The sequence below is a fragment of the Lynx canadensis genome, chromosome B1, assembly GCF_007474595.2.
Source record: "Lynx canadensis isolate LIC74 chromosome B1, mLynCan4.pri.v2, whole genome shotgun sequence".
Lineage (NCBI taxonomy): Eukaryota > Metazoa > Chordata > Mammalia > Carnivora > Felidae > Lynx > Lynx canadensis.
The window spans coordinates 6,909,712-6,922,285 of record NC_044306.2 but is presented as its reverse complement, the minus strand read 5'-3'; the positions used below and the strand labels follow the sequence as shown (position 1 = coordinate 6,922,285).

General features: G+C 40.9%; 1 protein-coding gene across 1 annotated transcript; it reads right to left on the bottom strand.

Annotated features, from left to right (window-relative positions):
* Positions 1–1,430: 1,430 nt before the first annotated feature.
* On the bottom strand, positions 1,431–8,382 carry LOC115511441 (beta-defensin 130B-like). Its single transcript, XM_030311842.1, has 2 exons — positions 8,325–8,382; positions 1,431–1,612 (listed from the first exon to the last, which is right to left on the bottom strand). Exons 1-2 carry the CDS (start codon positions 8,380–8,382, stop codon positions 1,431–1,433), a joined length of 240 nt encoding a protein of 79 aa, XP_030167702.1.
* Between the last annotated feature and the right edge of the window lie 4,192 nt (positions 8,383–12,574).

Genomic DNA, 12,574 nt, shown 5'->3' with positions numbered 1-12,574 from the left:
TGGCTCAGTCAGTTATGTGTCTGACACTTGATCTTGGCTCAGATCATGGTCTCAAGGTTTGTGAGTTTGAGCTCCATGTCAGGCCATGCACTGTCAGTGAGGGGCCTGCTTGGGGTTCTCTTTCTCCCTTTCTCTCTGTTTGTGCTCTCTCTCTCTCTCAAAATAAATAAACGTTAAAAAATGTAAGGGCTGCATGGATGGCTTACCCATGGATGGCTTGGGCTCAGGTCATTTTCTCACAGTTTGTGAGTTTGAGCCCCATGTGGGGCTCTGTGCTAACAGCTCAGAGCCTGGAGCCCACTTCAGATTCTGTGTCTCCCTCGCTCTCTGCCCCTCCCCCATTCATGCTCTGTCTCTCAGAAATGAATAAACATTTAAAAAAAATTTTTAATGTATAAAAAAACAGAAATGAAAGCCTTGAAAATTATTTGTGGGGTAATTGTTTCCGTCTTTGTGGAACTCATGTCATGTAACATTCCTGGTCCCTTGCCCTTTAGTTTGCTTAGCCATAAAGTAGAAATCATCCAGAATTGTTACTGTGGTGGGAATTATTCCAGCCAGAAGATGGAATTATCTGATGTTGAAATCTGGAAAGAACTATCAGGGCCCGCTAGATTCTCAGCTCCTCTGAGCAGACAGCCTACTGGCTGGGAGCAGTTGTCCTGTGCCACTCCACCAGTGCTGTCTGGCCAGGCTGGGGAGGCCAGCCTCAGTTCCCTATTGCCTTGGCTGGCGCAGTGTGCCTAATTCCCGGGGGCAGTGCCAGCAAGATCACGTGGTTAGGACACCTTCCTCCCCATCACTCAGGGAGGTCTCTATCAGTAATGAGATGGTATTTGTACAGAATCAGGTGGTGAGGAAGGTTGATAATCCACTTGAGATAATCAAACACTACCTGCCTGCTATTTTGTATCCTTACTATTTTACATATTTAAATTTCTTAACTTTATCATTCTTTTTTTAATAACTGTTTAAATATTTATTTTTGAGAGAGAAAGAGAGAGAGAGAGAGAGACGGGGACAAGGGAGGGGCAGAGAGAGAGGGAGACACAGAATCCAAAGAAGGCTCCAGGCTCTGAGCTGTCAGCACAGAGCCAGACGCAGGGGTCAAACTCACGAACCATGAGATCATGACCTGAGCTGAAGTCGGATGCTTAACCAACTGAGCCACCCAGGCACCCCTATCTTTATCATTCTTAAGAAATGTTCTATAAATAGCTTTAGGGTATGAGATTCCTCTATCATGAAGTTTGGTCTTATAGCTCCTGAGAGGCTTGCATGTACATCGAGAAGAAGTTCCCCAGGAAGGAGTACATGTGGATTTAGGACATTTATTTCCAGTCAAGGGAGATAAACAAGCCGGGTTAAATAGGGAGCTACAAAACTCATCCCTGTGTTCTGGAGTTCGAAGGGCTTACAGTTTGTTCGCACTAAGGAGATTTTGCTTTGGGAGCCGGTGTTGCATAGGGATAAAATATCCACCACTTTCTACAACACTTTTTCTCATCATTGCATTCACCAATGGTATCATCTGTGGAGGTACACCCTCCGTCTCTGCACACCCCTTTCAGAAGAACACACTGTTTCTTCCCCGGGATCATGCCAGGCCTTGCTGCACAGAAAGAGATTGGATATCATTAAATCAGCATCAGATTAAACCACCATCAAATTATCGTGTTGCACATAAAGCAATACATTTACAGAGGAAGGCCTGAGGATAGAAGAGATGATATTACCTATAGGAAAAGCCCAGGCCCTTTGGCAAAAGCATAGTGTCCTTTAGGGGGAGGAGGGCTTCGAGTGCAGGGCTATACATATCCTGGTGTGGGTAGGCTGATTTCTAGAAGCTTGAGAGAGTTGTCCTCGTAGGGGGCAGTGCATTTTGAGATGGATCCATTTGTTGGTGTCACCATGACTAGGGAGGCATCCTTGGTATTTAGTGGGTCAAGTACAAGGTAATTGGATTTCCCACCTCATGAATTGTCCTGCCCCAAATGCCAATAATATCTTCACTAAAAGTACGATTTCAGAGGAAGTATGCATCTCTCAATCTCCACATCTGTGCTGACCACCCCATCCAGGCTTACAACATCCCTGTCCTCTGGAATGTGTTCTCACCTCCAGCGCCTTTTATAGAGAGTTTACCAATCCTACAGCATCCACCTTCCCTAATTCCCCCACTGCAGAGCTATGGAAGAAACACATTTTCTACGTTGCTCAGTGCCCCTTATCTGTAGATACATGAAGAGAATTTCTCTCGAAAGCTGAAATGTATTTTTCCTTAAATATATGTTTTCCTAATTCAGTTGGCCACTGAGAAGTATGTGACTAAGTACGTGCTTCAAGAGAGTAACTTCCTTTAGTCTTAGATCCTTCCTGTAGCCTTTCAGGCACAACTAGGGTTCCTTCTTTCCCCTGTGCACCTGGTGGGTGTTACATAAAAGACACACCGTTCATGTTCATTAATAGTCACTAGTCCCTGAACCATCCTGTCAACCCACATGTTGTCTTTACCAACCTGTAACATATTAACCTTAACTGGCTCCTTTGCTGCCTCACTTCTACCTCTTAACTAAGAGTTTGACCTCCTTTTTGGTTTCTCCATTCTGAAGAAAGATAATAGCCAAATAAACCAACACAACTGAATTTTCAGAACCTGTGTGAGACAGGTGTACCTTTGCCACAGGATCCTGTCTGGTGCCAGCTCGTGACACATCCTGTCCTCAGGCTGGGGAGTTGGGCAAAATCTTGTAGCGCTGTGCCTGCTTTGCCAGTTCTGGAGGATGAAGTGTCTGTCTTTCAGGGAGAGAACCTAAGTTCCCACCAGGTAGCTGTGCGAGGCACTGGCTCGGCTGCCTCATCTACACTAAGCAAAGGCTTGTGCTCAGCTGTGCATCGGTCCTATAGATGGCTACTAGTCTCTCCCGCGATAAATTTATTCGTGTGCTTAATGTCACCTGTGGGGACATTTTCAGGTTTTCTAAAGAAGCTAAAGTCTAGAGTTCTTGGAATGGGGAAGGCCACAGTGAGAAGCAGTAGGGTAGTCTTGGCACCCATTACGCTGGAAAGTTCAACTTCCCGACATAGTGTGTGGTGTAGGGTAGTACCGGTCTCTCTTCTTGGCAGATGCCTCTTGCTTGAATTGAAAGGATCAGAGCAATTCATCCTCCCAGTGATGTGCCCTCCACTAAATATGAAGCTTAATTTCAGAAAGTGTCATCTGAACAGGAAACCAAAGAGTTATAGTCTACCTTCCAACAATGACTGACATACATTTGTTGCTAGGCACTACTTCAAGTCAAGAAGATAATAGTAAATTACCTGGTTCATAAAGAAGGGAATTTCTCCCTAGATATCAACACTTATTTTTACTTATTGGAACAATAGGGCAATAGAGGAGAATGATCTAGTAGATTTCAGAATTTATATGATATTAATATGTTCAGATGGTTATGTCACATGTAGCGGGAGAAGAGATATATGTTTAATAATTGCTGTTGAGTAAAGAAAATGTAGATATGGTATTCATATGGTATCACAACATAAATTTCCATGGATGGAATGGGGAAAACTCAGAATTGCACTAAAAGAAAAGACCACAGAATGGAACGTACTTCTAACCTCAAAAAGGACATGATTTTCTCAGCATGAGAACACATTGAGTCATTAGCTGTTCTCTTTCTTCTGGTGATGGGGGACAGGATTTCAATGGGGTGGGCTCTTCCTGGAACTTTATCCATGAAGAAATAGATGGGTAGTTTTCTGTAGGTAAAATAGAGTTCAAGCTTTCTTCTGCTCCTGTCCAACGTGCTGGTTAAATATTATGTTATTCTCCAGAGTCGGTATAAGAAGAATTCTATAATTTTCTTAATTCTCAGGGGGCTAATGAATCAATTTAACAGTTATGCCATTCTAACCTCTTTATGTCCCTACTCTCAAGAATGTGTGTGTGTGTGTGTAATTTACATACATATGTATAAAATACATATATATTCTTTTCTAGGATGTCATGGATTCTTTTTCAGAGTCATATGAAGATATGCTCAAGCAGTGATTATTTAACATTCATTGGACTGTAGGTTGATAAACCCAACATTTTCTTGTTTGGATTATGTAGTTTCCTTGGAGAAATTTCCTTCATGAAGACAGTGACTTTTTTTAATTTGATTTTTTTTTTGTAAATGCCATCAATAAAATTCTTCATGACCTCAGTACTCAATTCTCCTCAAAAGAAAATTTGTGAGTAAAAGTTATTTAGTATTCACTGAATTTCTAAGATTATGAGATCTATTTTAGACACCCAATAGATTCCAGATCCTCAAGAGTCACAGTGGGGATCAAAATTAGGATTTTGAAGAATGTGATATTATTAAACTGCTCAAACAGTTTGGCAATTAACCATCGGTACCAAGAGGCAACATCTAGCCAACTAACAAAGAAATTCCTTTGACCAGAAGAGGGTTCTAGGCCTTATTTCATAATGTGGCTAAGAACAGCTCAACTGCAAAAGTAAAGTATCGTGACCTTCCCATGCAACTTCAGTATCCTCTGTTCACAAGAGACCTGGCCATTTGAAAGTTACTCCCTCCTCTGCAGACTTATGGAATCTTTGTCTCATCCGTCCGCTTGGCATAAGTGATTTGGGAGACACAAGGAGAGGTGATCTGCAGGAAGAACATGTCCTGAAAGGCATACCTCTGAAGGATTCTTGTCCTGTTTGTGGGGAGGCTGACTCTGCCCCCGACTCCACCCCCAACTCTGCCCCCAACTCCAAATACCCTCCTATCCTTCACCTTTTCTTTTTTCAAATTGTGGTAAGAACCCTAACGGCCTACCCTCTTAAATTTGTAAGTGCACAATGCAGTGTTGTTACGACAGGCGCAGTGGTGTTCCGTTTGTCTCCAGAACTTATTCATCTTGTATCACTGAAACTTTGCACCCACTGAAAGCAACTCCATGCTTCTCCCTTCCCCTGGTTTCTGGCAACCACTGTTCTACTCTCTATTTCTAGAAGCTGGACTATTTTAGATACCTCATCTAAGTGGAATCATGCAGTATTTGTCTTCTTTGCTTTATTTCCCTTAGCACGGTGTCCTCCAGGCTTATCACTGAGATTAGTGTTGAAGTAGGGTCTGTTGTGCGCCCTCTCAACCAGACCCACATCTATTATCATTGGCCCCGATGGTTTCTGTCTGTAAATTCTGAGTCCCTCACACCTTCAGTGATGCACTTTCCTCACCACTTTTGCTAGATTTGTCTTACACTTTAGAATCCTACCTTAAGGAGTGCAGATCTTGGTGCCTCGAGTAAGAACTTGCTTTGGGAAGACTCCAGAGGGGCCTTATTCAAATTAAAGATGGAGGCACAAAAGATGGAAGAATTTGGGACAGTGCAAGTTCTCAAGTCCAGGGAAGATCATGACCTAGAGAATCCCCATAGAGCTAGAGTAGGCTTATTTACCATTAGATCACAGCAAGTGTAAGATGGAAAAGTTAGGAATTTTGATTTCCTGATTCCTTATGATTGTTTTCTATACATTTTCTCTATTTTCACACAGTTGCTGGTGGTTTCTCAGGCTTAATTCATTGTGTTTACCTCAAAAGAGGATTCTCCCAAGATTAGAAAAGAAGGAAGCTGCTATTAACCCAAAACTCCTTCTGCAGTGGAACCAGGAAGAGAGACACTGAGGGCAGGACATTGAAATGGTGAAACAAAGGAAAAGTTTGTCAAGGGACTTTTCAGACTTGCAGGCTGCTGAGAACCCATAGATAAGCCCACTCTGGGTGCATAAATTGTGAACCCCCATGTGATTTAGATACCAGTGATTTCTGTTACCCATGTATAACATCTGATTGTCTTGCCTTCCTTGTTCTTAAAATGCCCTCCTACAAACTTAGTGTTTGTGCCAACTTTCACTTGCGCATAATTCCATGCAATGCCTGGCACATTTTCTAGTATAAACCAGTGCTCTCGTACAGAAGCCTTCTTGCAGTTCCTTGGGCACACTATGTGTTCTTCTACATCAGGGACATTGCACTGGCTTCTTTCTTTACCAGAGGTGTTGACTGCTTAACTAACACTTCTCTTTCTGCTTTGGGCATGCCTCAAGGAAGTCTCTGACATTGCAAACAAGACAATGACCACATGTTATAGGCACTTGTAGTACTCTGTTCCTCTCTATTGTCCTTATTAACGTTTATAATTATATATTAATTTGTGTAATCATTTGACAAATATCTGTCTTTTATATCATGGGAAGACACTTTCCTTTGTTTCCCACTATATCCTGTATTTTTGAAATGCACAGTGTTTGTATAGTAAGAGGTGCTCAATAAATATTTGTTACCATTGAATGCAATAAGGTATTCTTTGACCCCACACACATTTTCACTCTCCTATTCCTTCTAAAACCTGTTGACTGCGGTCTATTTTTTTTTTGACTCTGTAGTATCTATGACTGCCTTGCTTTTGGATGTACTATTGTATTTGTGGGTCTCCAGTCTTGTCATTACTTTCTTACCTTCTCTAAATGTTAGGCCTACATTTCCTAGAATCCTGTTTTCCCACAAGTTATTTCTTGCCTTTGGTCTAGGACAAGCTTTTTCTCAATTTGCTTCCTGCCCTTGCCATATCCCTTTTTCCACTAGAATGGGGGGTTTTGGCTAAACTCTACTTCAAGGAGATCTATCTCTCATTAACCTTTTTTAAAAAAAGATCCAGCTCATAACATAGGCTATGACTTTGGGAGAAGACAGTGATTTATGCTGAACTGAATTTAGCTCAAGTAGGGGAGAGCAAAACCTGTTGACTTATGAACCATGCAGGCGTAATTCTCTGGTGCCAAATGTTTTCTGCTATCTGAGAACCTATAGCCATTTATCAAATTTTAAGGAACACAGATCAGGAAAATCTAAAGACTACCATTAATAGTCCAATAATAGTGCCACGACATTTATCCCATTTGACACGCCTACCTCAGACACTGAAGGAAAGAATTTGGAGGTAAGTAAAATAAGATGTTTCACAGATATTATGTCTTCCAAAAGAGGAAACATAGGAATCTCGTTAGGCTCCTCAGTATTTAGTTAGGAGATTTTGAGGTAAAAAGCCTGACAGAAATCAGGGTTACTATATTATAGGCTATCCAAACCTGTAGATTTATGGAAACAACACTGACCCAGGTTAAAGATGGTTCTAGGTGCCATGTTGCCACCGCCTGTGTGACCTCAGTAAAATCATATTCTTTATGTGGAAACAGATTCTGTTATCTGTAAAATTAAAGAATTAGCCATTAAATTGCCTTCTGATTTTAATCCATGATCATTGTGAGATTTTACATTAGATGTCACTACAAGTGTGTCTCCCTCAAGCTGTGTCTTCTTCTGAGAGAATTGAGAACCAAATGGGAATTACATAAACTCCCTCATTTGGAGACAGCTGTATGTCAGGTGAATCCCAACATATCCACAGAGTAGGTGAAGGTCAAACAAATGAGTATTGTTGATTATAAAGAATCTTAGAGATGAACCAACAAATAAAGAGAGTTATCCAGACCTGATCTGTGTTCAATGGCCACAGACATAATTTTGAGAGTTGCGGACATCCTGTCATTAACAGTAGGCAAAGGAATTTTATCAGTTCTTACAAGGATCTGGTTGAACCAGACTGAAGATGACTACATTCCCCCTTTTCCTTTGATTCTACATTTTAATATTCAAACTTCTGAATCATGGGTTCTAAGGATATAATTCATATTCTTAAAATGCTTTCTTCACATTTTGCCTTATGCTTAAAATTTTGCCATTGATGTTTTATTCCACTGTTTATGCTTTTTCCAAATTCCTCTGCTCCCTATTTTTGTTTTTTCTGTTTGTTTGTTTGTTTGTTTTTAATAACTTGGTGCAGTCCTTTTTTTTGTGGAGCTCTGTCTTAGGGACCTAACTTCTCCAATAGACTCCACATCACTTCCATTCACTAACCAAGTTTAAACCAGTAGTCATTTGTACTCTCCTTTATGGAGATTGGGACCCTGGTAAAGGCTACTTGATTTGTTTGCTAAGGCTTAAGTCACATGTCATAGCTTCTCCTCCTCTGTCTTTATTTGAGCTGCACGTTCTAACCATGAACCTCTTGGATCCCATTTTCTGTTGATGGAAATCGTCATTCTACTTTGTAGTGTTGGCTTCATCAGTTCTAAAGGAGATGATCATGATGGGCTTCTGAATTCCTAAGGCTGTGCATTAGGGTCTGAGTTAAAATGGCCACAATATAATGGAGCATCCCAGTAGACCTCCTAAGATACCAACAGTTATTCACCATCTTACCTTTTGGTATTATAGTCACAAAGAGGAGAAGAACAGAAAGAAGAGAATGGAGTCTCATGGCAGAATGCCCGGTAGAAAGGTGAATGATCAGGGATAGTGGAACACAGGGCCTTTTATTTACTTCTGGGGGACTAAGGTTCCTTGTGGTCAGTGAAGCTTAACAAGTAAGAAAATAAAATAGCTTCCGTTGGAATATTTCCAAACCCTGGAGTCTCTAAATTTGGTGACAAATTAACCTAATGGTAGGAAACCAGATGGTTAACCCTCTACTTTTTCTATGGGCTTTCAAACTCCCCAGAGGTCGGTGCCTCTGGCCAATTGTCTTTTGAAGGGGGCCAAAAGGAAGGTCACATGAGTATAAAGTCTTTATTAACAGAAGTAGTCTGACTTGCAAGGGAACTCATCTACAGTACACTCTTTTCCACAATAAGGATAAGAGAATTGCCTAAGGATCATTTAAAAATAAAAAAGAAGGGGGTACTTGGGTGGCTCAGTTGGTTGAGCCTCTGACTCTTGACTTCAGCTCAGGTCATGATCTCATGGTTTGTGGGTTTAATTCCTGTGTTGGGCTCTGTGCTGACAGTGCCGAGCCTGCTTGGGATTCTCCTCTCTCTGCCCCTGTTCTACTCTCTCTCCCTCTCTTGCTTTCTCTCTCTGTCTCTCTCTCTGTCTCTCTCTGTCTCTCTCTGTCTCTGTCTCTCTCTCTCTCTCTCTCTCTCTGTCTCTCTCAAAATAGATTAATAAAAAGAAGAAGCTGTATTTTTAAGTTATTCCTGAAAGGAGGGACTAGTGTCACATATGTAAGATGTTAAGTAGGCTTAGATCACACTGAAAACTAACATTTTCTCCTCTATTATTAATCCTTTGTATAACAGCTCCATGTGACAAGGATGGTGAGATCAGAAGAGTTAAAAATCAAACATAAAGAGCACACTATTTCTTTGATAACCATTTATTGTCAAAAGATTATATGTGTACAGTTTCCAGAGACCTCCTAACCTCTCATCCTGCCCCACCATATAGAAACAAAATACTGAAAATATGAGAACATGACTTTGGCTAAGAATCAAATGACCTAAAACCAAATCATCTAAAGCTAATTTACCTACTGATCAATGGCTTAATGATACATGTGTGTGAATTCATTTATGTTTTCATTTGTAAACTTTCATATGTGAGATCAGCTTTTTTGAGAAATATTTTTTTTTTAATTTTTTTTTTTAACGTTTATTTTTGGGACAGAGAGAGACAGAGCATGAATGGGGGAGGGGCAGAGAGAGAGGGAGACACAGAATCGGAAACAGGCTCCAGGCTCTGAGCCATCAGCCCAGAGCCTGACGCGGGGCTCGAACTCACGGACCGCGAGATCGTGACCTGGCTGAAGTCGGACGCTTAACCGACTGCGCCACCCAGGCGCCCCGAGAAATATTTTATTTACTTTTATGTCTTCTATTTTGGCTACTTTTGATCATTTTCATGTTTGTTGTTAATATGTTATTTATTTTTAATAATTGACATTTAACATGCCTCATTTGAAGATGTACAGTGAGTTGATTCAATGCATTTGTATGTTGCGATATGATTGCCACTATAGTGTTAGATAATACTTCCATCAGGTAACACAATTATCATCTTTCTTGTGGTGAGAACAGTTAATATCTAGTCTCTTAGTAACTTTGAAGTTCGTAATACAGTATAACTGACTATAATCACTAACCTGTGCTTTAAATCTCCAAAACGTACTTACTAGTTGTTAAGTTTGTACCCTTAAATAACATCTCCTCACTTACCCCAGCCTTCAGCCCCTGGTAACCACCATTGTAGTCTCTGTTTTTATGAGTTCAGCTTATTCATTCATTCATTCATTTGTCATAGACTCTAAGTCTAAAGTTTTCTTTTGGCCAGTAAAAGAGCAGATGCAGGATTAAAGCAAAAGATGGGTAATGTCCGGGAAAAGACAAGAGCCCCGAATAAGGGTCCTTGCCCCATATTTATTCAGATCAGAAGGCTTACACATGTTATAGGTGTGTACAAAGAGATAAAGAAACTAAGAACATTAGTTTGGGGATGTGAGGGAAAAGGGGGGTTTTGAAGATATACAGTGTTTGGGGTTTGGGTCAATATAAAACAAAATCTGGGCACCAGGCAGATGGGTAGATGGTTGTTAACAGTAGACAGGAGGTGCCATGTCTGTTTAACTTAGCTAGCCTAGGGGATGAGACAGATAGGGGAATAACTTCAGGATTAACAAGGCACCTTTTCTTTTGTTAACCATCTCTGCTCTGGGCTGCTTCACTTGCAGCACAGGGTCCATAGTCCAATTCACCCATTTACCTAACCTGGCCCTATCCTCCTGTGAAAGCAGCTTTTCTGCCATAGTACTGAATTGAGGATGCTTCCACCCTGAACATCTAATCTTGTTTATTTCATATACCTATGTATTGGGCACCTTTGCTCCATTTCTATTTCAGGTCTTTGCCTCTCCCTATCTATTTTGGGGTGCCTTTGCATCTCCCTGTTCCTGGCACTTTTGTGCCTCCCTATTCTTGGGCTGTCTTTGCACCCCCTTATACTTGGAGTGCCAATCTGGTTTACCCAAACTCATGTGCGAGCATTGTATGATTTTGCATTTCTTTATGCCTTGTTAACCCATTGGTGGAAACCCAGGGTATTCCTAAGCTTATCCCCTTATTTATTTATTTATTTATTTATATTTTTTCATTTTTTTAATGTTGATTTATTTTTGAGAGAGAAAGAGACAGAGCATGAGCAGGGGAAGGGCAGAGAGAGAGGGAGACACAGAATCTGAAACAGGCTGCAGGCTCTGAGCTATCAGCACAGAGCCTGACATGGGGCTCGGACTCACAGATCGTGAGATTACTACCTGAGCTGAAAATCAGATGCTTAACTGACTGAGCCACCCAGATGCCTCTCTCTCTCTTTTTTTTTTAATCTTTATTTATTTTTGAGAAAGAGAGAGAGAGAGAGAGTTCAAGCAGGGAAGAGGTAGCAAGAGTGGGAGACAGAGAATCCCAGGCAGGTTCCACCCTGCCAGTGCAGAGCCCGTCACAGAGCTCAATCTCATGAACCATGAGATTGTGCCCTGAGCCAAAATCAAGAATCAAAGACTCTACTAAGCCACCCAGTCACCCCACAAATGGCAGGGTTTTCATTTTTCTCATGACTGAATAATATTCCATGTATGTGTATTATACATACAATGTATATATGTCACATTTTCTTTATCTGTTTACTGCTGATGGACATGTAGGTTACTTCTGTATCTTGGCTGTTATGAAAAATGCTGCAATAAACATGGGAGTGGAGATGTCTCTTCATTTCCTTTGGATATACACCCAGAAGTGGGATTACTGGATCATATGTTGTTTCTATTTTTAATTTTTTGAGGAACCTCCACAGTTTCCATAGCAGCTGAACCGTTTTGCATTCTGCCAGCAGTGCCCAAGCGCTCCCCTTTTTCTCCACATCTTGGCCAATGCTAGTTATCTCTTGTTTGTTTATTTATTTATTTTGAGAGAGAGAGAGAGAGAGAGAGAGGACATGAGCAGGGGAGGGACATAGAGGGAGAGAGAATCCCAAGCAGGCTCCGTGCCATCAGCATGGTGCCCCATGTGCAGCTCTAACTGATGAACCATGAGATTATGACCTGAGCCAAAAATCCAGAGATGGACGCTTAAACCACTGAGCCACCCAGATGCCCCTCTTGTCTTCTTGATGACAGCCATTGCCACAGATGATATCTCATTGTGGTTTTGATTTGCATTTCCTGATGATTAGTGATACTGAGAATCTTTTCAGGTACCTGCTGGCCATTTATATGTCTTCTTTGGAAAAATGTCTGTTCAGTTCCTATATTCATGTTTTCAATTCAATTGCTTATTTTTTTGTTATTGAGTTGAATGAGGTCTTTACATATATTTATATGGATGCTTATTAACCCCTTATCTGACAGATGGTTTGCAAATATTTCCCCCCATTCTGTAGGTTGCCTTTTCATTATGTTGATTATTTCTTTTGCTGTGAAGAGCTTTGTAGTTTCATGTGGTTCCACTCATTGATTTTTGCTTTTGTTGCTTGTACTTTTGGCATCACATCCAAAAAAGTCACTGCCAAGACAAACGTCAAGGAGCTTTCGCCTATGTTTTCTTTCAGGAATTTCACAGCGTCTCATATTGTTTTAAGTCTTTAATCCATTTTGAGTTAATTTTTGAGTGGGAAGATAGATATCT

What these genes read in the sequence shown, in the direction of transcription:
- LOC115511441 (XM_030311842.1), bottom strand. Translation starts at nt 8,382, where the DNA reads ATGAGACTCCATTCTCTTCTTTCTGTTCTTCTCCTCTTTGTGACTATA. An exon ending in TGTGACTATAATACCAAAAG is followed by an intron (nt 1,613 to 8,324) that starts GTAAGATGGTGA and finishes CTTTCTGTGCAG; the next exon opens with CAAGGCCTGGCATGATCCCG.